Source organism: Macrosteles quadrilineatus, unplaced genomic scaffold (assembly GCF_028750875.1).
Source record: "Macrosteles quadrilineatus isolate MER2022 unplaced genomic scaffold, UCM_ALF_1.0 Scaffold_4__1_contigs__length_99947679, whole genome shotgun sequence".
In the NCBI taxonomy this organism is placed as follows: domain Eukaryota; kingdom Metazoa; phylum Arthropoda; class Insecta; order Hemiptera; family Cicadellidae; genus Macrosteles; species Macrosteles quadrilineatus.
Genome location: NW_026542597.1, coordinates 39262110 through 39289340, shown reverse-complemented (window position 1 = coordinate 39289340; position 27231 = coordinate 39262110). Strand labels below are relative to the sequence as shown.

The window sequence follows — 27231 nt, the reverse complement described above, 5'->3', positions numbered from 1 at the left end:
AATACTTTCCTGATTTCTAAAATGTATTGGAAGTTTATTAAATAGTTTTATTTGCAAATATTTATAACTTTTGATAAATTTTGATAGCCTGGCTTGAGGAATATATAAATCTTTTGATTGTCTGGTGATATACCCATGGATTGAGTTGCAAGGAACAAATTTATTCAGATTATCTTTAACGGAAACTTAATTGTAAAAAATGAAAATATTAGAGAGTGTCATGATTTTATTTTCAGCAAAAAATGTTTTGCAACTAACCCTATCTGGAATTTCAAACATAATTCTGAATTCTGAACATTATCAAAAAAATAAATTATTAAACATTTTTCTTCAAAAAGTGCATAATAATAATAATGTTCAGTCAATTTTTAAATAAACACAATATTATTTTAATATGTCTAAAAACATTGAGAATTGTCAAGACATCAAATAGTAGATAATCACGATAAGAACTGAACTGAACTAAATTAAGATGCAAGAAATAAAAGGATATGATTGAAGGCCTGACAAGATATGCAGTGCAGACTGAGCCAATCAGATTGTCTTTCATAACAGAACAGCGCTATCTTGAATGACAACAAAACAACTAGCAAGTCGATTAAATATGTATATTGTAACTACTATGAATACTTTATTCCATTTTGTATAAATAAATATAAAAAACACGTGATTATTCTTGTTGTTTTCCATGCACAAAATATTTTTGTTTTATGAATCGTATTAATCAAAAAAGAACAATGATTGGTTTGGATCCAAAAAGGTGAAGAGACAAAGTAAAAAGTAAAATTATATATTAAAAAATATATAATTGACATATAGAGGAAATAGGCCAAAACACTAAAATTAATAGAATAACACACAAAGTAAACAAGAAATAAAATAATGAACACGATGATTTAACACTGTCACTAAATTCTGTTATCTAGAAGGGTCGGTGAACTAATCAATAAATAGCCAAAACCAGTTTCCTCCCCCATTTCTCTCTCAGTCTCACCACCACCCCTCCCCCCCTGAGCCGGGAGGCCCAGCACTTTGTCCTTGAAACACCCTAGCCTCTGAAACAATAAACCCTTACACCCGCGTTGCTGTTTTGACAACAGGTTTATGAATGCGATCACTATTTTTCATTTTCCAGAATTAACTATCAATTATTATTATTTGCAAGTTACAAATAGGAAACTACATCACATTATGGTATTCAATGACCCATGTATTATCAAAAATTAATAATCCATTACTTATTTTGATAATTAAAAGCATTCATTACAGCACGCACCAGGCACCACTTATTGATATTTAAATAATCATCAAAGTAACTGTTACTTTATACAAAATAAAATAGGTACAAAATTGTGTGGCCAGTCAAACTTTATAAACAAACATTTTATTCTATAAAATACAGATGGTAAATAGGGGTTGGTTTAAAGGAAATAAAATACAAAACAGATAATTAATTATTTTGATAAACATTAGAAAGGTTATGGGATTGATTGAACTAAAATAACCGCAGGGAAACTTATAAGTAGAAAAGTGTTCAACCACAATCTGTTTAATCAGTACATTGTTAGAGAGAGCAGAGAGAGAAAGAGAGATAGCAGATAGGGGCGTTTGATAAGGAATCTGAAAAAGTAAACAAACAAGGAACAACGACACGACACGACGATTGATACTTGTTTACAGCCTTATTGTGTCGCCCACTACATTTGCACACGTGACCACTTTTTGTTTCTTCCTTATCTTTCATCCGTCCCAAAATAGAATTCCTGAAATTGTTTGTTGGTATAATCTCCCCTCCCACACAAGGCGCAGTGCTCAGTGCGCACTGTAGGTTGCCACGGCAACCGTGTGTCGTCATAGCGACGAGCCAATCACGCACTCGCACTGCGTTGTATATTACGATACGAATAGCTGTGTTAGAAAGACATCGCGATAGGTGGTAGTTTGTCTCTTTACTATCCCCTCAAAATTACGAGTTCGTGCTTATCAAACCTTGAATGCTTGAACAACGTAGAATTGTGATAACATTGTTTCCAATTACGACCCAAATTAAGTGTTTTTTTTAAGTTTTGACTTAGTATTAAAAGCTCGGCTCGAACTTCGAGCTTTTTCAAAATGCCTCGAGCCGAGCCGAATAATGAAAAGCTCGACCAAAAAGCTCGAAGGTTCGAGTACTCGCACACCCCTAGTTAGGTTTGAAGTTGTTCCCCTGGAACCTCTCTGGTTTGAACTGTTGAGGGTCCGGGTAGTATCTCACGTCCATGTGTAGTCCAATCACTGGCACGGCTACCAGCACCCCCTGCTGTATAACTAGAGCTGAACCTGGCACTTGGTAGTCTCTGGTGCATTCTCTCAGCAGAAATGGTAATAGTGGGTACAGTCTGAGAGTCTCTGCAATTAGAGCAATATTGGTAGTTGGTACGGATAACAATATTGATGATTTTTTCATCTCTATTTTTTTATTCAAACAAAAGTGGTTGGCGGCCTCTTTTAACCTTGTATTTGCCCGTCCTCATGGACTACAGATCTGTGTGAGGAACGAATCAAGCAAAAGCATGAGGTGAGCAGGTACAGTACAAGGGTGAAGTGTGTCTTGGGCCTGAAGTCTGGCGCTAACATTGAGCACCAACTCACCACCTACAAAGTCCTGGACTCTTAATTGTCTCAGGTGAAGTAGCTAAACCAGCTCTTTTCAAAGATAATCATAAAAATTATGTAATTGTTTATGACCCTTATTTAGACGCAATGGACTTTGGACTGAGTGCAAAGGTAAAAATGTTATTTTAGGCATAGGTATGAATAAATTAAGTTTGTTCCCTACAAAAAAATTACAATGAAACAATACATTAGGAACTAGAGTAATTTGACTGTTTTGAAGAGAATGCAACAGAAAAAATGATATTCTGGACATAGTGCCACTATTATTTTGTCTTTAGACTCAATGGTACTTAAGACCTAGTGAAACTGACATTCCTTTGTGTGTTGAATTGCTTGTCTTTTAGTTTGCTTAGTGATTGTTTCACTTCATGGTTTAAAAAACCAAAAGCACCTGTTTAACAAAAGACGTGGTAAAAAATTATTTGTATAAATGATATCATTTGACACCTTGAATTACTTGATCCATGTAAACCATCTCTTTCAATGCTTGGTTTGACCACTCCCCATGAAATGCTAGCACACTGTCTACCTGAAATGACACATTTTGGTATTTTAGTCGTAAAACACAGTCAAGGATTGTTGGGCTCTATAATGATTTTAATCCTCTAACGAGGACACCTCACAGCTACATTAGTGTTCAGAGGAATCTTAGAATTCTTTTAGCTAATGACAAAAATGACTGATAAATTGTTTAAGAATGTTTTGAATTGTAGAATAAGGGCAGACTAAGCGAATTACTATTTGCCTGAATTGATTTTAGATTAAATCTATTTAAATAACATTAGGTTTAACAAGTACCTAGTCCGTTTGGCCTCTAGGGACATCAAAATTAAAAAGTATATCGGTCCAGGCTCCAGGTCTTATCGTGTCACCTACGGTAATAGCTACTTCCCTATAGGGAAATTAGCTAAAATCTGTTTTTGCGGTTTAAAAATTGGTGTTTCACTGCAAAACACGTTCATAAAGGTTCAATGAATTAAAAAGTCAACTGACATTGCAGCAGTTACGCTATTTGTTGTGATTTTTAAGATCTTTGTATTACTGAAACTAAATAACAGGATATTATTTAATGAGTGGAGAATATCAATATCGAAGGAACAATAATTTTTTATCCAATTTTATCTATTTTAAGGGATGGCACCTGCATTCTTCTGTAGGCCTACGGTATAGTATATTTATTTATGATAGGTGAACTATAATAATGATAAGAAGTTATTGATATAAGTTGAAACAAATTTTTCATCTCCGAAATGAATATTATTTCAGAAGGTAGGATGGATGGATCCCAAAGTTTTGACCACGAGTCAAGTATTGATGAATTGTCCACTTCATGAGGCAAACAGGAGAGAACAGGAAGCAGTCTTGGATAGGAAAGGTCTAGATATGAGAAAATAAAACATGATTTGAGACAAGGAATCAATTGAGACAATTAGGAAAGTAGCTAGGGAAATAGGAAGGACCAAGTATACATACAGGCTTATAAATTGAAAAAAAGAAACAAACAAAAACAAAGAAAGAAAAGGAATGAAAACTTCCCCATGAAGTGGAGAGGAAAGGTTAGAGCAAATCCCAATGATACCAATCGCTCTGAGTTGTTGGTGGGGGGGGGGAGACATACTGTTAGGGTTTTGGACACATAGTGTATCTGGACGAGGATTGAAAGTGGCCGAAGCCTAATAAAGAAGATTTTCCACAGGGAATCGGCCTGGCAAATAAGGAAATAAGTCCCAGACTTAAGCCAGAGGTTGTGGTGAGAACGAGGGGCTTTGGTTTATAATTTAGGTTATCATCGATTAATTTTAAAAAAATCTTTTCATTTTGTGATTTTCACAACAACAACAAACTGCAAAATCACGTGAACTGCGAACTCAATATTAGGCCTTTTACCACCTCCACCTTAAAAAATAGAACCAAAAAACCAGAAAACGCCAAATAAAAAAGATCAATACAAATCCTTCTCCTATGTCTAGATTGCGCACAATTACGTGTGCCAGGTTTGCTTGTTTGTTCTTAATAAGAATAACATGGGAACTTTAAAAGCCACTAAAAGACAGAGACCAAGGGACTTTAATAAAATATAAGGTCAGTTTGCAAATCTACACACCTAGACGAACATTTTGGTATATAATATGTGGGGTTAAATCTTAAAACAAAAAAGCCTTATCGATCACAAAGTGTCATGTAGCGTATATGTGTGTGTGTGTGTGTATGTTTTGTACTTAGTTGTAAATAGAATAGTGAAGTGTTAAGACAGTAGTAACAGCAGTGTTATAGTCGGAACCACTTAAGTTTGCAGTTGGTGGCAGCCAATCACAAGACAAGGCTAGTGCGACGTTGCCACATCGCCTGTTGACCACACTAATTAAAATATACTAAGCAATATTTTAAATCAGCTGGTATTATTAGATTAGGCAACACTGCACGGTTCTCATTGGTTCATTCAAAACCATATGGTAAATAGGCTCCTCCCTCAACTGCAAACACGTGGTCCCGACTTTAAGTAGTTAGTTGATAACAGATATGACAGCAGCCATTTTGTAAACTTTATCACTTTCTCTATCCTACACTTTACAAAATCCCCCAGGGGATGAAATATTGTTTGTTCACTCTCTTCTGTGTGTTCTATGGTCTACCTACAATTGAGGCAAGCTAGCTGCTATCCTCATTCTACAATTCAAAATCCTGGCCTAGAGCCTTTCCTTGAACAAAACCGTTGATAAGAATAGTTAATAATTTTTCATTTTGTCCAAGAAATACAATTAATAATCAGTTTGGTCAATATTGTTGTTCATAGCTGAGAGTTTATTTATTCTGCTCTCCTGTATACCTCTTTTCTCAGTTTGAGCATAACTTGAGGATTCTGAGTGAGCTGCAGGAGAGCCAGACTGATAGTATTTGAGGTTGACTCTGACCCGGCTACCATGAAGATTATACTGTTGGCTGCAACTGCTTCATCTGTAAACACTGTAACAAATAATAAATTTGTGCGGAAGTTGATTGAAAAGCATAGGTGGTAACACCGAATACCGGCAGTGGTAACAAAAACTTTGGCAGTGGGGGCCATGGCCCTCCTGAGGTTTTACTGAGGTTTTAATAATAGACTTTAGCGACAAACATTTTTTAAAGATTGGCTTTTAGACAACCAATTATCATATTTTAGAGCGGTTTACAATTTTTTGTTGAGGAGGGACTTTTCTTCCAACATGTGGAACATACTGGTTTGCCCCTCCTGAAGAAAATTCCTGCAGTGGTCCTTGTTTAAAAACAGTACCTTTGGAATATTGAGGTAAATTATAACATTTATCTAATTGTATAGTTAAGATAAATGGGTGGGCTTACATAAATGGGAAAGAGTCTATGCTGGTACAAAAACACAAATATTTACACTCTACACAACAATTAGAATATTTCAGTCACTGAAATCATCTTAAATCAAGGAAGGTTTAAGTTGTTTAAAAATGCTGCCAGTGACAGTGAAATATTATATGTTTGTAAGCATTGTGCCAGGATGGCCTGCTTGTTGAATAATTAATAATTTTACCTATCCCGCCATGTTAAACTTCCCTATCCCAAGCGTGATGTATACAACTTCTTTACTTCATGAGTGAAATAAAGTTTCAAAAACTCACTCGGTGAAGTAATGAAACCCATTTAAATAACATTGAGTGCTCAACTTTAAAAAATATACCTCTATGGAGCCAACGATGTTCAACGCTAGAAATCAGCTGTGAGCTTGAATTTTATTGTTATGCATAAAAGTATTTTCCTATCCTAGCTTTTGTTTGTAAAAGAACGTTACTGTTAGAAGATGAGTGAAATGGATAATGAAAAATATTGTACGTAACCCCCTGTATATTGTCGGGTCAGATAAAATCTTGTGCGTTACGCAAGAGCGTGTTTACATCACTTAGGTGAATTATGCGTGATGTAAAAACACTCTTACTACACTTGTAAGATAAATAGCTATTAGTATTGTAAGGGACAAATTGTTGAAGACGGTGTAACCTTTATTCAATTGGCTGACACATTGATACTTTTCATTTTAAAATGTTTATAATCTAGGGTTTTATAATAATAGTTTATATTATGTGTAATTTATATGACTTGACATGATAAAGAGTAAAAGAGCCATCATATAAATCATAATTAGTACAAAACCAGAGAAGTGTGACCCTTGCTTTAGGTACATACCATATGTGGTTGGGCAGGTTAACATTCTGTCTTACTGTTAGGAATATGAAGTTAGACCATATAGTTTATACTCACATTTAGTTGTCATCGCCAGAGACTGGTAGAGATTGTTGGTGTCAGTGTATTTCATCTGGTCCAAGACCACATCCTCTTCACTAACACCACTAGCAGGCAGTGCAATGCTAACCCCTTTCTCTTCCTGCTCTTGCATAGTCAGAAGCAGCTGAAGATAATCGTTCCGTTTTATATTGTTTTCTTTCCGGTATTTCAAAGTTGACTTAACCAAATTAAGGAAATAGTCACCATCGTGTTTGGAAACAAACACCTTAAAGTTGAACCATTTTGCTACTTTTGGTAGTAGAATGAGCAATACGAATTTCAATATAACTGCGTTAGTCGGTATAAACATTTTTCTTGCAATGAATTTGAACATAGCAAACTCTTTACTCTTAGGCTGAAATTGGAGGCCGAAAGCGCAGCTTGAAACTACCTCAGAAGTGTATTCAAAGAGAAACTCTTTACAGTCTAAATCGGTATTTGCTTCTGACAACTCTTCGATCTTCATGAGCATGTTTTCACTGCAGTTCAAGATTTGTTCAAGTAAACCCTTGAGTTTTCCGGATGTGAAAGTCGGTGTCAATCTGTAACGCATGATTCGCCATTCTTGACCTTTCAAGTTAAATAAATTTCTTGATAAAAGTTCCTTTTCATTCTGAGGATGTCCTCTATTCTCAAAATGTCTAAAGTCTTCAACCAAAACTTTCCTGATCAAACTTAAATCGTTTACCATTAGTATCGGTTGCCTAAGCTGGAAGTAGCCGAAATATTTTTCTCGGGAAAACTGTTTGTATATGTTGTTAACTGCGTCAGCTTGGGATTTCTTTCCTATGAAGTTTGTCCAAATCAGGCCAGTTTTTATGTGAGGAACCCCCCTCTTGTACCAGTAGTCATCATTGCTGGTGATGAACCGGTGTAAGAGATAGGACAGGAGTAAAACTACCAACGTAACATCTATTAGTGTAGAGCCGGTAACAAAACTCATGGCTGAAATAAATAGTCAATACTTTTAAAATAGTATCCATTCAATAGCTGTGAAAATATGTATAATTAAGAACAGGTTTTATAATTACAGTATATGATAAGAACAGATCCAGAATGCAGTTTTTATTAATTTGAACACAAGTATCCTAAATTTATATAAAACCAAATTACTAGTGGACCATTTTTTCCACCACTGCAAGGCTACAGTAGACTCCCTACTGGTTACAGTGATGGTTTTTCTGTTTGAACCGGCGTCTCCTAAAACTCATTAAATCAGGAACGTATAGTGAAAACCAATCCAAATATTTTACTGAAACTTGGGAGAGCATTGTATTTAGACACGTGATCACTGGTCTCAAATCTTTCCCGAGAGAAAAGTCGCTTCAATACCACCCACTTCCTGCCAATCCAGTCCAGTTAAACCGATGTGCCGATTAATTAAACCAAAAATTGTCTGGTTAAAAAGGCATCACTTCTGTCGAGTGTTGTCCAGTTAAAAGGTGTCTTGATAAGAGGAAGTCTAATGTAATAAATAGTAACATTTTTGATGAAGACAAGTTGTTGACAAAAATTCTTTCCATGTCACGAATGTCGTGTTTGAACAATAATAATCAAAAGGAAATCATGTAAAATATTTGAAGTTCACCAAACATCATTTGAGTTGAAAATAAAACAGCTCTCAGTTTTGCAGGGAATGATATTCTAAGGGTCAATAACAAAACAATGAAACCCATATTAAAACTTGAAGTAAATGCAATTTTAAATTTGTTTTTTAATTACTTACCTCAACACAGATAATGTGAACAAGTGCCAATGGTAATGATGTTCATAAGCTCATTCAAGTGTTAATAATGCCACAGTCATTACCATTATTGTGCTAACACATGTTGTTGTGAGTAATTTTTATAGTAGTTGAACACATAAGTGTGCATTTATTGTCTAAGTATCGTATACTTTATTTGGTGTAATTTTTATGATTTTTTTAAACATAATAAATTATTACCATGAAGTATTTTTTTTTTTAATTTAAGTTTAAATATAAATCTTTATTATTTTCGTTCTTTTAGTTTATTCTTCTTTTCAGTTCTTTTAATTTGTTGAAAGAACAAATTGGAAAGAAATATAACCAGACCATGACAGGAAAAGGATAAAAATATAGAATACAAACCTTTTGTTAAAAATAGTATATTGTTATACAATACAATTACAAAATATTCATTGCATGCGAAAGACTAATACATATTATAAAAGCACAATGACCATAGAAGTAAACAAGCCACCTTTATGAATTTTAATTTGAAATATAATAATGGGGTCAAGTAACCAAACATGAGTTATGAGTTTTAATTATATGGAATGAAAATACTGGAAATACGACATGCGAGAGGTTTGTTCTGCAGCAACCAAAACAGCAAGATGGCTTACAGCCTTGCCTGGTTGTGGACTAGTTTTTGCCTTGCCCATCACTAGCACTAGGGGCTAGCTATACTCAACTGTGAGCTCTTATGTGTAAATGCCAATGCTAATGTGGTTTCAAGCATCATCACTAAGCGTTTAACATTTAAAACTCCTCAACGTATTTCTCCTACACAATGGGTATTAGTTTTGTAAACATTAATTAGTATTGATTGTAAGTGATATCGAAGCAAAAACCAGTTTAATACCCACAGATAGTGTGTATTGATCGAATTTCAGAACAGATAACTCTTGTTTTGTATAAGTGAATACATTCTTATTAGTAGGTTCTAAAGATAGCCTTACTACATCATGCTGCTAAACATCTAATTTAACAACTTCAATATGCATATTTGAAATATACAATACATAGAGTGTTTTCAAATGTGTTGGCTCATGTCTTTTATTTTACTCTTTTCTCAAAGTTAATCCAAATCCCACCTTCAGGCGTGGGCACAAAAGATCGAGGGCTTAGCTTGAGGGGAAGCTTGGTTTTTGGACTTAAAGTCATGTTGTAGTTAGCCACAACCCTTGAAATTGCCGCTTTCATTTCCATCACTGCGAAACGCATAGCTGAAAAAGACTTTGGTTATATTTTTCAAAAGTAATATCCTTGCTAGATAAGTCACCATCCATTATTAATATTTCACATCATCAAGATAAAGCTATACAGTTGAATAATTTGAGTTTATAAAACACTAGACATGTAAAACATGGGACAACAATTTAACATCTGGCTGCAAATTTAAGAGATATCAATGTATTTGATAATAACTAGTGGCTTGTAGGGACAAAAGACCCTAAAAAGCTCAAATGTAAAACAAATTATTGTAATATTTAAACAAACTCGGAATCAAATTATTATCTATGTGTCAGGATTGATATCCCATTACAACATATCTTTTGTGTAAAAAACAGATTTTTGTTTGTCTTTGTTTGCTTTTGATGATGTTATTTTCAATAAATAATATGAATTACTTCAGAGGTTGCTCTGCTAAAGGCAGCAAGCATGTTTGTGAATAAATATTGGCTTACTAAGGTAGCTTTGGGGAGCGAGCTGGCGTAGTGGTTAGAGTGCAGGACTTCAGTCCGTGAGGTCCTGTGTTCGATCCCCGCCAAGTCACCAATGGATTTTATCTAAGTGATAATGCTGCAACCCCTAGGTCTAGCCTGAAGTAATGTGAAAAACAATCCCAGGCTCGTGCCTAGCGTTAGGAAAAAAAAAAAAAAAAACTAAGGTAGCTTTGGTCTTTTGGTTAATGATGATAAAAAGGCTTCCCTGATTGAAATATTGGAAATTGTCTTCGTCAAATATGAAAAGGCAAATAAAGATGTGTTAAGATAAGATTATTTCTTGGTCAAAACCGCTAAATTAGCACCCCGACCCAGTTATTATTTCTCTGTTTATGCTCCTTTTGTTAAGGTTTAACAACATTAGTGTAAAGTACACTGTCAATACTATCAAAATTATAATGATAAAGTTATTAATACTAATTATGATAATATTTAATCTGAGACATTACTACGCGCGCGGGGTTACACTAGACACCCCAATGAACACTGTACTGGTAACACAAGCACGCGCGCGGGGGTATGTCAGACGCACGGGGGTGATAACAGGTCAATGATTGTCCAAGACTAACAACCCTGCGGCCAGATGATAGCATATGCCGTTTTAGGAAGTTACTACTGTTATGCTCACCAGGGTTGCCACCATATTTGTAAAATTATTACAAAATTAACGTACTTAACGTACGTGGGGGTATGTCATGCCCCTGTCGTGCAGTTAAGGATTAATTATTATAGGTAACATTATCCCTGGTTTTATATAGTATACAGTACGTTGCAGAATTGACTGGCAAATGAGTAATTCAAATGTAGTATTGCTCACTGGCTTAGTGATAAATCTCGATCAGGTGAATTGAAGTAAAAAAATCAGCAGTAAATGGCTTCTAATGCTATACTTACGGAGAAAATTTTACGTTATATCTTTGACTATTAATACTACTTCTGTATCCAATAGTCAATGGTTATATCTAATTTGGTGTTAAAATTTTGGGAATTTCACTATTTTCCCCGCCGTCATGGGATCGAAACTTTTTGAGCCCTCTCCCCGTCGTTCTACAACTTCCCAGTCGCCCACAATTTTGATGCAAAGAATCGGCTTACATAATTAATATATAGATATTATGTTTACCTGGGTTTATTCTCAATTAAAAACAATTGAGTTTGTTCAATTTACTAAGAATAGCCAAAGACTTCATCCCAAGGTTAATAATTTGATTATATAAATTAAATACTTACCAATACATATTCTAGGTCCATCACCGAAAGGTAGGAAATGTGGGTTTGGTTTGAAGTTGTTCCCTTCAAATCTTTCCGGCTTGAAAGAGTCCGGATCAGGATAAACCCGGGGGTCTTGTTGTAGTCCGATCACTGGAATTGATATCAAAACTCCCTTCTCAATCACTAGGTCAGAACCGGGTACTTTGTAGGATTTGGTGCATTCCCTCTGCAATATCGGAATTAGAGGGTAGAATCTTTGTGTTTCTGGAAAAGTGAACAAGTAATTACATTTGGCAGAAATGAAGGAAAAGCCTATCAGAAGAGGGGGTGTAGATGAGAACAAATACCAGGGATATTGATGGCGACTGCTGAAAGATTTGATGATTTTGCTTTTTAGATTAACCCTTTGAGCCTCAACAGCAATACATCACAAAACTAACACAATCAAACTTCCACTTACAACTATTTATTAGTGACTTTGGTTTAACTCAATAAAAACGGCTGAGAGCTATTACCTGACACAAGTTATATACTTTTGCTTAGGCTTGTGTTTGATCAGTATAATTGTACTGATTACTGGTCAGTGGTCAGTAATCAGTATAAGTAGGATTAGTACAAGTAGGATAACTATCATAACTGTACTGATTACTAAGTGGTCTCTCTGGTTAGGAGATTATGGGTTCAAATCTCATCAATCAAGTCAGCCATGGTGTTCAGAGCCTGGTGAGAGAGGCCCATGTTAAATAAACAGTGGGCGGCTCATTTAGAAGATGAACGGGCAGGCAAATTAGTTGTAAATTCACCTAAAATCAGGCATTTTGCTACTTTTGCTTGTGCTCACTGAGTCTGCACCAAAAAAATGTTTTAAATTATTGGAAATGATATGTCATAAGATGAGTGAGCAATACCTATTTTAAAATAGGCAAAATTAATTCGCTGAATTTATTTTACTGATAATCTGGAATCTGGATCACGGGAGATGATGATGAAATTTCCGCGATCGCAAGAGATCTTAACTATTTTGCCACCAACATAGGAGTTGCCATTCATGTTGTAGTTCATTCCCGATCGCGGAAGATGTCCAGGATTTTATCGCTACCGAGGGAGTCGAAGATGATATCCCTGCAAACTCGGAATATCTTCACAATTTTGTCATGAACAAAGGAGATGAGTATGATATCTCCGCACTCGCGCAAGATGTTAACTATTTATCCGCGATCACAGGAGTTCTTCATGATTTTGCAGCTATCGTAGGAGGTGAAGATGATGTTTCCGCACAAGTGCAAGATTTTTCCTATTCCACACTAGTTGTTTTGTTTTTGCCGTGATTGTAGGAAACGAAGATGACGTCTCTGACTAACGCAAAATGTTAACTATTTCTCCGTGGCCATAGGAGACATTCATGATTTCAACATGATCGGAGGAGACGATGATTATGTCTCCGTGATCGCGCATGATGTACACTAATTAGCAATGAATGTAGAAGATTTCATGATCTCTCCGTGACCGCGCAAGATATCCACGATTTTACTGTGACTGCAGAAGACGCTTACAATATGACCGCTATTACAGATGTTGTATGAAATGATTATAGTATATCAATTAATATATTTTACATAAATTATTTCCAAAACCACCAGATTTTGATCGAATGCTTGGTGGTCAACATTTTTTACCCAACCCAAAAGGAATTAAAAGTGTCAGGCCCCGACCTAAGACCTCTAATATTATTATTTAAAAAAATAATAGACTTATTTAGTCTCCTAGTCCTTTTTGCCGATCGGATTGTTGAAATAAAAGGTGAATTTCTCTAATTGAAGCAATACCACGTGTATTTCTAAACCCTTAAGTTTCAACCTTCGAAGAATCAGAATATAGAGGGCTTCTCTGGTGAGAGCCGCCAGGGGCCTCATAGATTCTATATACGGCCCTGTTGCTGAGTAATCCATGGGCAAAAATTCAAAAATAGGATTTAGTTACCATAGTAGAAACAAACCACATTTTTACTTAACGACAAATTTGAAAAAAGTGCTTTACTATTTACAGCCTGTAAATAGCACTGGATTTCAATAAACTACACCGATCTAATTTAAACAGACCTTGTATGACTTGGTCCAGATAAGTCATCTCCTTCAGAGCTTGATAGGACAATTCTCCATGCACAGAGAGAACACTGTCTACCTGGAATTAGGTCAAATAATTACATTCACAGGATTCATAACTGCTGGTTCAAATGTTATCATGTCCGAGTTTTACATTTGGGTTTTGGTTTCACATGTCTAAGGTTTGAATATAACTAGGTGTACGTCTAAGGCCGGGGCCACACTCATCTTATCTCGCTGAATTTTTTCCACGGACGTTTCTATACTGTACAGTGAGCGTGGAGGGGAGGGGGGCGAACACGGACACGGACGATTTTTATTGCCAGTGTGGCATGCTCTATCAGTCTCCACTGGTTTTCCCGAAAAACCTATCTCGTAAGACGAGTGTGGCCACGGTCAAACTGTTTCACGTGCGTCGCACGTGAAAACGGAAAAAACAGTCTCGCTGGTTAAAAATTACAAGTGTGGCCCCGGCCTAATCCAATATCCAAAGTAAATACCTGTACGCAGATTCTATAAATTTAATAATATTTAACTTAGAAATATAGAACATCTGTTTGAAATGATGATCTAAACTAAAAATGGATAGAAAATGTATTGTAAACCTCTTTCTGTAGCTTCTCCTGGACATGAGGGTGTCTAGCTATCATGAACAGTGCCAGGGACGTAGTGTTGGAAGTTGACTCTGAGCCTGCCACTAGGAAAATCACACTGTTGGCTGCCACCGCCTCCTCTGTGAACACTGCAGACGACACAATCAGAGACATGTCAAACTTTTTTTTGGTCTTAAGACTGTAAACTCTTTTTTTAGATTAGATCAAGTGTTTTTTTTTTTGCACACGGAGGGCAGCCTGCAGGGTGAGTTTTGTTATTGTTAAAACGCGATACTGATTCTTCTAAAAGGGGTATACTTTTTAAATAATCTCAAGAAAACATAGTACAAAAAGAACTTCAATTTTAATCAGACATAACTATTCAAGACCATTTCTAACAATCAATCAAAAGGAAAAACATAAACTGCAAAAAGTAAACAAATAAAACATCTGATGAATTAAATTAATACATAGGTAAATAATCATCTAGAGACAGTCATTTTCAACATACTCCCACCTTTTGAGTCTTAATTTTCATTATTTAAATACTCAAAACAATTATCATACTTCCAGTCTTTTTGGTAACTTGATTAGTCTTCCTCTTTTTGTAAATTTGTCTTTCTTTATAACTTTTTCATCTAAACTTTCTTTATCTTGAACTTCTTCTGCCTGGTTATTAATAACTTCTATGGTATAAATGTGTTGAATAGGTCGTAGCAGGGTTCCTTTGGATGTCTTCAGCTCCACCAAACGCACATTACCATCTTTTCCTTTGAAAGTTTTCTGAACCCTCGCCATAGGCCAGTCCATACGTTTTACATTGTCACTTCCCATCAGCACAATTTCTCCTACTTTAACTTGACGATTTTTACTTTTATTTGAATGAAGAATCAACTGGCTTAAATATTCATTTCGAAATCTCTTCCTTAAATCTTCTTTCAATTTTAGTTGATGTTTCATACGATGACATAAATCTGTTCTTTCAACACAATCAATATCTATTACTCCATGTTCTTTTGCTTCAAGAAGGAACATTGCTGGAGTCAACACTTCCATATCACCACTATCTTCGGACACATAAGTAAGTGGTCTTGCATTAATCACAGATTCACAGTCGCATAATACTGTTAACAATTGTTCATAATTTAAACAAGATCTTCCCAGTACTTTCCTAAGAAGTTGTTTTAAAAGTCTTATAAGTCTCTCCCACCATCCTCCCCACCAGGGTGATGCTGGTGGATTGAATTTCCACTCAATCTGTTTTATGGAACTATACTTCAAAATGCTATCCCAATTCAGTTTATTGAGTGAGTTGGCTGCACCTTGGAAGTTTGTTCCATTATCAGTACATATGACAGAAGGTCAACCTCTTCTTGAAACAAATCTCCTGAGACTTTGCAGAAACGTATCAGTTGATAATGATGTTACCAATTCTAAATGAACTGCGCGGTAAACAGCACAATAGTACAATCCACGCCTTTTGACCACCTTTCAAGAACACAGGACCAGCAAAATCAATTCCACATACCTCAAATACAGTTGCATCACGTACTCTAAGTAAAGGTAGTTGTACTGGAACAGAATCAAGCCTCTTGCGGCTATATCTTTTACATGTAACACATTTTTCTACTACTGATTTAACCGTTTTTCTTCCACAAATTATCCAAACATCTTCTCGTAACATAGACAGCAAACCTTGAACTCCAATATGACAGTTTTCTTCATGCTTGTAACGAATCAATCTTTGCACAACTGGATGATCACTTGGCAGAACTACAGGATAGCGAAAATTTTGTGTATCAGGTCTTTCAACAAGTTTGGTCTTGAGCTTTATTAAACCATCTAAGTCCTCAAAAACACAAAATGACTTCAATCTGTCATCCTTTAAGCCTGAAAATGACTCCCTCTGTATGAGCTTAAAAACCGTCTTTTCTGCATTTGCTATTTCATCTTTGACAAGTGGTCCAATAATTCGATCTTCTTGACTTCTTGAGTTATTTGTAAACCTTATAATCCACCCAACCATTCGGAGAAGTTTATCATATCTTGAGAAATAAAGATACCAATCCACAAATCTTTCCGAATTCAACATTGTTATACATGATGATGTAGATTTCTTCAATTCTTTTCCATCAGCTTCTTCATCACATGCATAAGTCTGCTGAGGCCAGTTATCACATGATTTTATAAGCCATGTTGGACCTTCCCACCATTGTGACTCTGTAAGCTGTTTTGGAGAACAACCTCTTGATGGTGGATCAGCTGGATTCATGGGACCCGGAACATATTTCCATGATTCAATCGGTGACAACTCTCTAATTTCTTTTACACGGTTCCAGACAAAGACAGCCCAATTGTTTTCGCGTCTGATCCATGACAATACTGTTGTTGAATCAGTCCAATAAAATACTTCTACATTCTTTAAATCAATACTTTCGATTACAGCTTTGGTCAGTCTAACTCCTATAGTCGCTCCCATTAGCTCCAAGCGTGGGATACTCATTTTCTTTACAGGTGACACTCTACTTTTAGCTTGAACTAATTGTACAGATACATGGCCATTCAACTCACCTCTTAAATATACTGCTGTTGCATATGCATTTTGACTGGCATCACAAAAACAATGAATGGACCAAGAAACATTACCCTGGATCTGAGGTGAAAGATGTCTCGGTATTTTTAGATGTTTCAAACAATCGAGACTTTTTGCCCATTTAATGAAATCATCTTTGATTTCTTCAGATACCTCTTCGTCCCAAGAAATGTTATCTTTCCATGTCTTTTGTAGAAGAATCTTAGGTATAAGTGCTACAGGACAGGTAAAACCGATTGGGTCAAACAGTTTATGTGCAAAAGACAAAATTACACGCTTTGTTACACGGCTAAGGTTATCAAAATTCAAATTGTCTGTGTTTATCTCAAGTGTATCTGTCTTCCTGTCCCAGTTAAGACCTAGCACTGGCGTCACAACATTTTCTCCCTCAGAAATATTTCTGTCAGTATATTCCCAGCCTCTTAAACAAAATTTAGCATCTCTCATAATATTTGTTGACTGATGAATGAAAATCTCAAGGTCTGACACATAATCAAAACTAGCCATACAGTTGTCAACATAAAAACTTTTCATCAGCTGTAGTATAATGTCCATTGAGTAGTCAGACAAACCACTCTCTGCTAGACAAAGAGTTTTCTCTAAGTGTAGTTTGATCACTGCACCTAATAAAAAAGGACTACAGTTGACTCCAAAAACAACTCTCGCATGACGATATACTATTGGTTCTCCATGTTGATTGACCCATAAGAAACGGAGAAAATCTCTTTCACTACTATCCAAACTTATTTGTAGAAATGTCTTTTCAATGTCAGAGACAACGCCAAGTTTCTTTAACCTAAACCGATTCAGAATGGACGGAATACATTCTATTAAATTATCACCTTTCCACAAACAATCATTGAGAGAAGGTTGAGACTTCTCCTTTGCAGAGGCATCAAAAACTGGTCTTAGTTTAGTTGTGGCACTACTTTCTTTTAAAACATGACGATGTGGTAAGTAGTGTCCTACTTCAAGATTGGCCCCAGGAACCTTTTCAATTATGCCTAAATTTTCCCAATCAGTCAAAACATTTTGGTACCTATCATAGTTATCACTTTTATTAAGCTTAACAAGTAGTGAATCGAGCCTTTTTTTAGCCATGTCCAGATTAGTTGGAAGTGGTGGATGATCTTCAACCCATGGCAATTTTACTTCATACCTCCCTTCACTGTTCACTGAAACAGTGTCTAAGAACTGATTCATTACAGCTGACTTTGTATCAGATTCTGACTTAACACATATAGGATCCTTTATCCCCAAAACATCTAGACTCCACATGTCAGATATAGACATGTTAGGTGTTAACAAAGATGTAACAGTCATTGAATTTGTTTTACTGTTGGCTCCTTTTACATTTACTTTCCCCTTTAAAACCCAACCAAGTAAGGTTTCCATTGCAACTAAATCATTTTTCAAAACACAACGTTTCCCTGTACCTAAACAATTTTCCACCAATATCAGATCCAATCAAAACTTCAACCGGCCCATCTACAGTGTCAGAAACATTAATACCAAAAGACTGTAATTCGTTTAACCAAGGACCCGCTTTGATTGTTGAAATGTTATTACATATCACATCTTGATCTAATACCTCAAAGTTGCAAAAGTAAGTATTACCCAAATCACTTAACCTTACTTTATGTCGATTGTGTTCAACAGCATTTGTTGTTGATCCACCAAACAATGCATGATTAAGGCTTTCCTTACCAAATGATACATACCCCATTTCTTCTGCAGTTTTCTTCAAAATGTAGGACCTTTGAGAACCAGAGTCAAAAATGACACGTGCTGCTCGTTCTTTATTACCTCCTCTAATATTCACACGTACAGTTTGTAAAAATACTTCAGTGTGTGCATTATTAGCTAAATTACGTTCACAAGATACTAAAGTGTTATCATTAACATTATTTACATCAGATTTTTCTTGAGACTTGTTACACATTACTGTTGCATTTCGACCATTGCAAAGAGAACAGTTTAATCGAACATGACACTTCTTACTGACATGGCCATACTTTGTGCAAAGATAACAACATTTATTACTTGACAATAGGTTTACTTTTTCTAAATGTGTCAGATTACTATGGCTCTTACAGTTTTCCATCAAATGTTTTGCACCACAAAAAACACATTTCATAGGGGTTTTATCGACCTTTTGGTTGACAAGATCGGTTGCAGTGGGAATTGATTCTGTTTTGTTACTTAAGAATGGTTTGGATGACTTACCCAATTGCCTCTTCGTGTCCCCAAAACCTGAGGTAGCAAGTGAAATTCTTTCCTCATTTGTTACTTCAATTCGCAGAAACTTCAAAAGCGCATCGAGTCTATTCTTCAAATCAGCTTCTGGATCAAAGTCGGAATGACGTTGCCACGCCCTTAAAAGATCCTCTGGCAAACATGACTCAACTAATGGGTAAAGAATAGCCGCACATTTATCAGTAGTTACTCCTAATGTGTCAAGAGCTCTGATTTGACATTCTAATTTGTCAAATAAAGTCGAAATCGCTACCTTTTGGCTCAAGTTATTGAGTAGCAGCTTTAAAAGTTCTCTAACATAGACTTCTATCAAAAGATCATCCCTTCCAAAACTACTTTTTAAACTCTGAATAGCATCTCTATAATTCTCTGATGTAGCAGGATAGCTATCTACAATTTGTCTCGCTTTAGAATTTGGAATAGTGGCCTGAACTAAATAGTGGAACTTAGGCCTATCAACATCATCAATAGAGGGATCTTCATCTATCCTCTTAAAAATTCCCCAAAAAGGAAGCCATTCTTTAAGATTCCCACTAAATTGTACTAGTTCAATCTTGGGAAGTCTAAGCTTAGTCTTTAAATTTGAACTTTCACTCTTAGCTGAATTACTACTGACAAAATCATAATCTCTAGACTCATTCAACTTACTTTGTACCAAAACATTTACTTGATTGTAGGTTTCCAAATAACTATAAGCTTTAGACACTTCTTCTTCAAGAATTGCTTCACTTTCCTCAAATTGAAATAAATGGTCAGATATCTTTGTGTCTAAATTCTTTAACTCTTCATAAATGATACTTACAGTTTGAAACCTACCTTTCAATTCATCTGTTTCCTGTGTTAGTTCATCCTTTAAATGGTTCACTAGTCTTGAAAAGTTTGCCCTAACAACAGTTCTATGTTTCTTGTTCTTATTAAATTCCCTAACATCAGTTTCACTCATCATCTTAGTGTCCTGTCACGGTCGCCAAATGTTAAAACGCGATACTGATTCTTCTAAAAGGGGTATACTTTTTAAATAATCTCAAGAAAACATAGTACAAAAAGAACTTCAATTTTAATCAGACATAACTATTCAAGACCATTTCTAACAATCAATCAAAAGGAAAAACATAAACTGCAAAAAGTAAACAAATAAAACATCTGATGAATTAAATTAATACATAGGTAAATAATCATCTAGAGACAGTCATTTTCAACAGTTATGTTTGAGTAGACACATTTTGTCCTTCTCTCTCCCTAAAAAAGGACTAAGTGTACAAAATTTAAATGTTTCATTGATACAATACAGAGGTATTTCTAGAAGAGGGCATTTATGAAAGAAAGAAATTATAAATTCAGTTTATATTACATTGTACCCTTTTGTAAACTATTTTTCACCTACAATGTTTTAGCCATTTTACAATCGTTGATTGGAGGATGAAAGCTACGTATTGCTGTCCATGCCAGCTGTTAACATAATTTGGGGACCGAGCAGGTTTTTGCAGCCCTAGGCCCGAAAATCAGCTGTTCTCTTATTTACTTAAAACATTAATGTATACACAAGCTGTATCCATATGCATTGCAATAGACTTGTTTTATTGTCACCACCGCTTAACAATAATTTATCATTATTTTATTATTTATTATTAATATTTTTACTGATCTCTCCAGTCTCCACATAAGCTTAAAGTTGCAGTTGTGTTGGCTGCTAGTGTGCATATTGTATATATTTTCTCAATTTTGTATAGTGTGGTGAAAAAAAGCGTTCTTACCACGGGTTGAAAGAAAGGGCTTTGTAGCTCTCGATTGTTTTAAGTTCTCAACTTCTTCGCGAACTTGCCGGCAAAACCTTTTCACATATAAGGCTACACATCATTTGGTAATCATTCGGAGGGCAAATATTATTAGGGAGCCCTCAGGTATGAAATATAATATTTTACAAGGGATGATTGATTGAACAATTTTGAAAATTAAATAATATAAGTACTAGATAAATATAAGCTATTTGTATTAGAAACTTCAATATCAAACAAATAGCATAAAATTGGTAATGTATTAACCATTTCTTCGTCAATCTAATTTAGTGTTTCAGCTTTTTTTTGCATGTAACATGAAATGTTGATCATAAACTGCTCATTTATTAAATATTATAAATTCGTGATAAGTAAGCTCCGGTAAACAGATCTGAAAATGGAGCAATTTTTGCTGATAAAGCTCCAAAATGAATCATCTGTGTTGAACAGGGGATCGAAAACAGTGTATGTATTGCCTCTAGCCATTGTACCAATTCTAAAAGCAGTAAATAAATAATCCAAATCAAACTCACACTTGACATCAGCTGCTGGAAGCTGATCCGAGTGGTCAGTGTACTTCAGCTGTTCTGTGATCACAGCATCATCTTCTGTTGTGTCTGTAGCCAAGAGAGCATGTGATGAGAGTTGGTTGTTATCTTCTTGATCCTTCAAAGCCATCAGCAGCTGGAGGTAATCATTACGCTTGATGTTATGCTCCTTGCGGTAGCTCATAGTAGTCTTAATAATATTTAAAAAGTAGTCCCCAGCTGATTTACTAATAAACACCGAAAGATTCAACATTTCGGCCAACTTGGGGAATAATATGAGGACAAAAAATTTCACAACCATTGAGAAAGACGTACGGAACATTTTTTGAGCAACTGTTTTGAAAAAGTTGAATTCTTTACTACCCGGAGCAAACTGTAGTCCGAAAGCACAAGTGCAGATCACCTCAGTGGTGTACTCAAAGACAACGTCTTTACAATCCAAATCCGTATCTTTTTCAGACTGGGCCGCGATGTTTTTCACCATGTTCTCTCCACACGCTGAGACCTGTTGGAGCATACTCTTTAGTTTTCCTGTGGTAAAAGTCGGGGTAAGTTTGTATCGCATTATTCGCCAACCTTGTCCAGTCAAATTAAACAAATTCTTTGATAAAAGTTCTTTGTCGTTCTTTGGTTGCCCTCTGTCTTGGAAATATGTAAAATCTTTTATTAAAACTTTGTTTATTAACTCTTCATCATTTATAAATAGTAAAGGTCTGTTAATTTGAAACGTTCCATAGTAAGGTTTGTCACAGTGTTTGAAGTACAGCTCCTTCACTGCATCTGCCATTGACTTTCTGCCCAGTAAGGTTTCTTTCAGTAGCCCATATTTGGAATGCGGGACTCCCCGCTTCTCCCAATAGTCATCGTTGCTGCAGATATACCAGTAGAGTCCACAGCATACCGATAGAACACCCAGCAGGATGTCAAACAGTACAGACCCAGTAAGGAATGACATGTTTGTATCCAAGGGTTTTCAGTTCAAAAAGAAAACCTAGAACAAAATTTAACAAATAGTGAAAGATATTAAGTTGCACACAGACAAGAAAAACACATTTGAATTTATAAGTGAATGTTATATGAGATGCAGTAAGGGATATTTCAACGCAAAAATGAACAAAATTCCAAAATTGTTGTTGGATGGGTGAAACACCTTGTAAAAAAATTACTGAGAATGAGCAAATCTTTCTTCACCCAGGACCACTGGTTCAATTAAGGCTAGTTATTGAAATTATTATTTAAATAAAATAATTTTGCTGTGTGTATACATACTATAGGACGTCTGGGAAGGGTTAAGTTAAGACATTTAAAATATTTATTCTAAAATTGGTACATTGCAATACAGTATGCATTTATTGCACAGACATCAAAATTACAGTAGAGTAAACAATACAAATTCTCTATGAAGCTACCGAGTTACCAGGGACAAAACTTGAAGACAACAGTTTTTATTACTGGATCAGTGATTAGCTGAACTGAACTATCGAGGACATTTTTTATGAGAAAAAGCGCAAAATCATTATACAAGTTGGGATCTTTCCAATAAAAATTTTACATTTCATATTTTTCTAATAGAGTAAAAATATATACTATTGTTTCTTAGAAATAGTTTTATCTTGTCGTTTTTTTTTGTTTAAAAAAATAACCTCAAATCTTCATTCATCATCATCTATTAGTGTAATCTATATTGTAAAATTTAACTTTGCAATCTATTTTCAATAGGTACTAAGATGGTTCCCTTCCCAAGAGGCATAAAGATATACAAATCAGGCTGTGTTATCTTAAACACTTAACCTGAAAGGTGTTTTGTTTACTAAATTTTGATCATATCTAGGACTAAGGATGTATCGTAACAAATTTTACGTTATTTGTAATAGAGCCTACACTGTGTAAAAGAATAACAAATCATTTAGTAAGAAAATTTTCTTCAAGCTAAATAAAAGTACATAAATACAGGATGGTAATTATGCTGGAAACATTTTTTGAAGCCATAATTGAAAAAAATACAGGAAGGTAACTTGACACAGATGCTCCTATACATGTGTATCTGATGCTCCTATACAAGGTTTCATCGGCAGGCATTGAGTCCTATTTTCAGGAGGTCCTTGCAGGGGTTCCACAGGGGTCAGTTCTGGGTCCACTTTTATTTCTTATCTATATAAACGATCTGCCTAGCAATATTCCTTGTAAAACCATTCTATATGCGGATGACACTTCTTTTGTAGTTACCGATAAAGTGTTAAAAAATGTAAAAGCACACAGTGACAGAGTAATGGAATTAGCCAGTTCTTGGTTTAATGCTAACCACCTTACAGTCAATGCCAACAAGACTGAAACAATCTGTTTTACTTTGAAAAAATAGACTCAGAGGAAGATTGTAAGCCTGTTAGATTACTAGGGGTCACTTTAGATCAGAAGCTTACATGGGAATCTCACACCAACTCAGTAGTTTCAAAACTTTCAAGGGCTTGTTTTTTGCTACGTAAGCTACAACAATGTGTTGGTAGAAATATGTTATTAAATACTTATTTTAGTGATTTTCATTCCCATTTGCTGTATGCCACAATGCTCTGGGGAAATAGTAAAGGTGCTATCCATGTTTTTGCTTGGCAAAGAAAAGCAGTAAGGGTTTTAGCCAATTTACCTTATCAAGATGACTGTAAGCAATGTTTTATTGATTACAATATAATGACTGTCCCTTGCATTTTCATATTTCAAAATCTTATATATATAAAGGAAAACCAGAGTGATTATGTATGTTTTGAGAAAGTTCATAATTATAACACTAGAAGAGCACAAGATATTGTCCCACCCTCTTTTAGATTGCGGAAAACAATAATCAGCCACAAATACCTACAAATCAAGTGCTTCAATAAATTGCCACCAGAGATCAGAAACCTTGATATCCAACCATTCAAATCAAAACTGTCAAGCTGGTTTATAAATAAAGCGTTTTATTCTCTTGATGAGTTTTTAGCATATAGATTTTAACTTAATATTATTGAGTTTTGATCCAGTGATGCTTTGGTGAATAGTTGTAATTTATTGGTTGTTAATTTTCATAGTTTATATTGATTTGTTGCTAATTGTTAATTGTGATGTTTTATCTGTTATCCTGACAAGTACATTGTACTCATCTCCTTTTATACTGCACTTTAATGTATTTCTTTGACGTTGTCTATAGCAATGTAAATTGACAAATGACAATAAATGGATTCTTATTCTTATTCTTATGTGTCTATACATTTCTATAGTATAAGAGACATTCTGAAAAGTCAGGAAAATGTCATGAAATAAAGCCTATGTCGAGTTGTATATACACTGAAATATCTCAGTTTACCAAATAGTTTCTTAGGGGTAAAAATTTATAATCTGTTCAACAAAAATTATATACAAAAACAACTTACCTTGTATAAACACAACGTATACTTAGGTTCCACACACATATCACTTAAAAACCAAACAAACAATCTAAAAGTTTTTAACAATGTATACACAAGTCAGCTGTGAAATGCACTGTATGTTGTGATGTGATGAGCATGAGCTGTGTGGTTGGGTTGTTAACACTCTGAGCTCAAGGTCGAGTCACACCCACTCAATCACAAATGTCACATCACAACAGCTCACCACACAGATATCAAGTATCAAATTTGTTGCTCTCATCAAAGGTATTAAAGATGCAGAAATTTCATCGATGTAAGTTAGTTCTTTTACTCTACAGACTCGAAGCTTTGAAAATCTCTCAACTAGCGTTTACAAAATGAAGAGATCATTTAAATTTTGCAAATGAAAATAATTTTACTAAAAGGAACTTTACTGTTGGTCTGGATATAGTTAAACATCTGGGATTTTTTTCAGACGTTAGTTCGTAATATTTCAAACTGTTCTGCAACTATATCACAAATTAGCTAAGAATAGTTTCTTTAATATGTTTGCTTGTATTGCTTTTAAAATCAAATCATAGCTATGATTTTATAAGATGAAAAGTGTACTGCAAGTGTATCTTAAGTCAATGGTGTATCAGAAAAAATTATGAATAGTTAGATAAAAATTGCTAATGCTGTAGGAAAATACAAATTTAATGAATATGTTAGCAACTAGATTCATAACAATCTTGACAAAAAATGTATACTTTTTTAAAACGTTTTTGAGTGAAAATTTAAAAACGTACGTTTTCAGGAAAAGCACTTTGCAAAATTTTTTTCCCTTTTTTCAAAACTTTTATTATTATTTTTATTTCATTAACATTTGAAGTTTCAAAAAATGTCCATGGTAACGCAATATCGTTGGTAGTTTTTTTTTTAATAGAGCATCTTTAGTGGAAAAACACAAAATCCTGTCACGACCATAACAGACGCTTAAATGAATATTAAAAATAGTTAATATTATTTTTATAACTATGTTTTGCTATAAACTAATTTACTTTTATGACCATTATACCATAAAAAGGTCACTGAGCTTTTGGTATATTTGGTCTTTCTAGAAAAAAATAAAAAAACTCAAAAAATTGAAAAAAAGCCAATAAAATCTTTTTAAGTTTGTATAACTCCGAAAAAACTTACCTGAGACCCGAAAAATCGTTATGTTTGTACAGAGGTGTGTTTCTTTTGTGTATAAAACATTGAAATATGACGATGTTTTAATTTTTGAAATTTTTATGATAGAAATCATAAACGTGATGGTCAGGGACAAGCGGCACGGTCGTGAATTTTCTGAAATAATCTAAATCTTTCTAAACAATCCTTCAATTATACTGTTAGTTATAATAAAAATATGTGTTTCAATTGAACTAAACTGTTCAAATTACAATTATATTAAAGTTATTGTCAATACGACTTCGAGATTCCTTACCAAGTTGCAATAGGGGGAAGAGACAACTGGCAACAGTGCAACTTCAGCAATGACAGAGCATGCTTGGTCTATTACACCGATGGAAGTCGGAAGGATGAGAGATCAGGGCTGGGAGTGTATGGTAACAAAACCAAAATATCTCTGGCCTTGGGCAGAACAACAACAGTTTTTCAATCAGAGGTCCTGGCGATTGAGTGCTGTGCTAATAATATTATTAGCAAGAATCTAAGAAAGGGTAAAATCCTTATTCTCTCTGACAGCCAGGCAGCACTGAAGGCGCTGGGGTCATGTGTGACACAGTCACGAACAGTAAAAGGGTGTAAAAACACCCTCAAAAAGTTAGCAGAGCGAAACCAAGTCAAATTGTCTTGGGTTCCTGGACATTCGGGGCATGAGGGGAACGAAAAAGCCGATGCATTGGCCAGGAAGGGTGCGGAAGACCAACTGTCAGGACCAGAACCCTACTGTGGTACCCCCATAAGCTCAGGAGTAGCCAAAGTCCAAGACTGGGTCAAGGTTCAAAAGGCTCTGGCCTGGATGAACCACCCAGGTATGAGGACGTCCAAATTACTAATCGACCCCACTGATAAAGGCTGGAAAGACTTGCTGAGCCTTAAGAAAGGGGACATTAGTCTGCTAGTAGGAGTGTTAACAGGGCACGGTCCTATCAGGAAACATCTCAGGACCATAGGGAGGTCACAAACAGACCTCTGCAGGTTCTGTGAGAACGAGGTAGAAACCTCAGAACATTTATGGCTGGACTGTCCAGCGTTGGCCCATAGAAGGCTTATATCTCTGGGGAGGTTATTCCTGGAACCAACAGAGATAAGGAAGCTGGGTGTCTCTCAGCTCCTGGGCTACTTGAGGAGCCTAGGGCTGTCAGAATGA

At 35.3% G+C, this 27231-nt stretch overlaps 2 protein-coding genes across 2 annotated transcripts in view; one reads left to right on the top strand and one right to left on the bottom strand.

Annotated features, from left to right (window-relative positions):
* LOC128992862 (uncharacterized) overlaps positions 1-25043 on the bottom strand; it is a 26460-nt gene extending 1417 nt beyond the window's left edge. Inside the window, exons 1-11 of the mRNA XM_054416604.1 lie at positions 24900-25043; positions 21481-22486; positions 14336-14472; positions 13728-13809; positions 11647-11892; positions 9755-9915; positions 8755-8764; positions 6922-7890; positions 5483-5619; positions 3103-3184; positions 2191-2388 (exon numbers count right to left, since the gene is read on the bottom strand). Of these exons, the coding sequence (XP_054272579.1) occupies positions 2191-2388; positions 3103-3184; positions 5483-5619; positions 6922-7890; positions 8755-8764; positions 9755-9915; positions 11647-11892; positions 13728-13809; positions 14336-14472; positions 21481-22450 (2992 nt within the window). The 5' untranslated portion in view covers positions 22451-22486; positions 24900-25043. The remainder of the gene's footprint in view (positions 1-2190; positions 2389-3102; positions 3185-5482; positions 5620-6921; positions 7891-8754; positions 8765-9754; positions 9916-11646; positions 11893-13727; positions 13810-14335; positions 14473-21480; positions 22487-24899) is intronic.
* On the top strand, positions 24146-27231 carry LOC128992861 (uncharacterized). Its single transcript, XM_054416603.1, has 2 exons — positions 24146-24151; positions 26335-27231. The coding sequence occupies exons 1-2, from the start codon at positions 24146-24148 to the stop codon at positions 27229-27231; spliced, it is 903 nt and encodes a 300-aa protein (XP_054272578.1).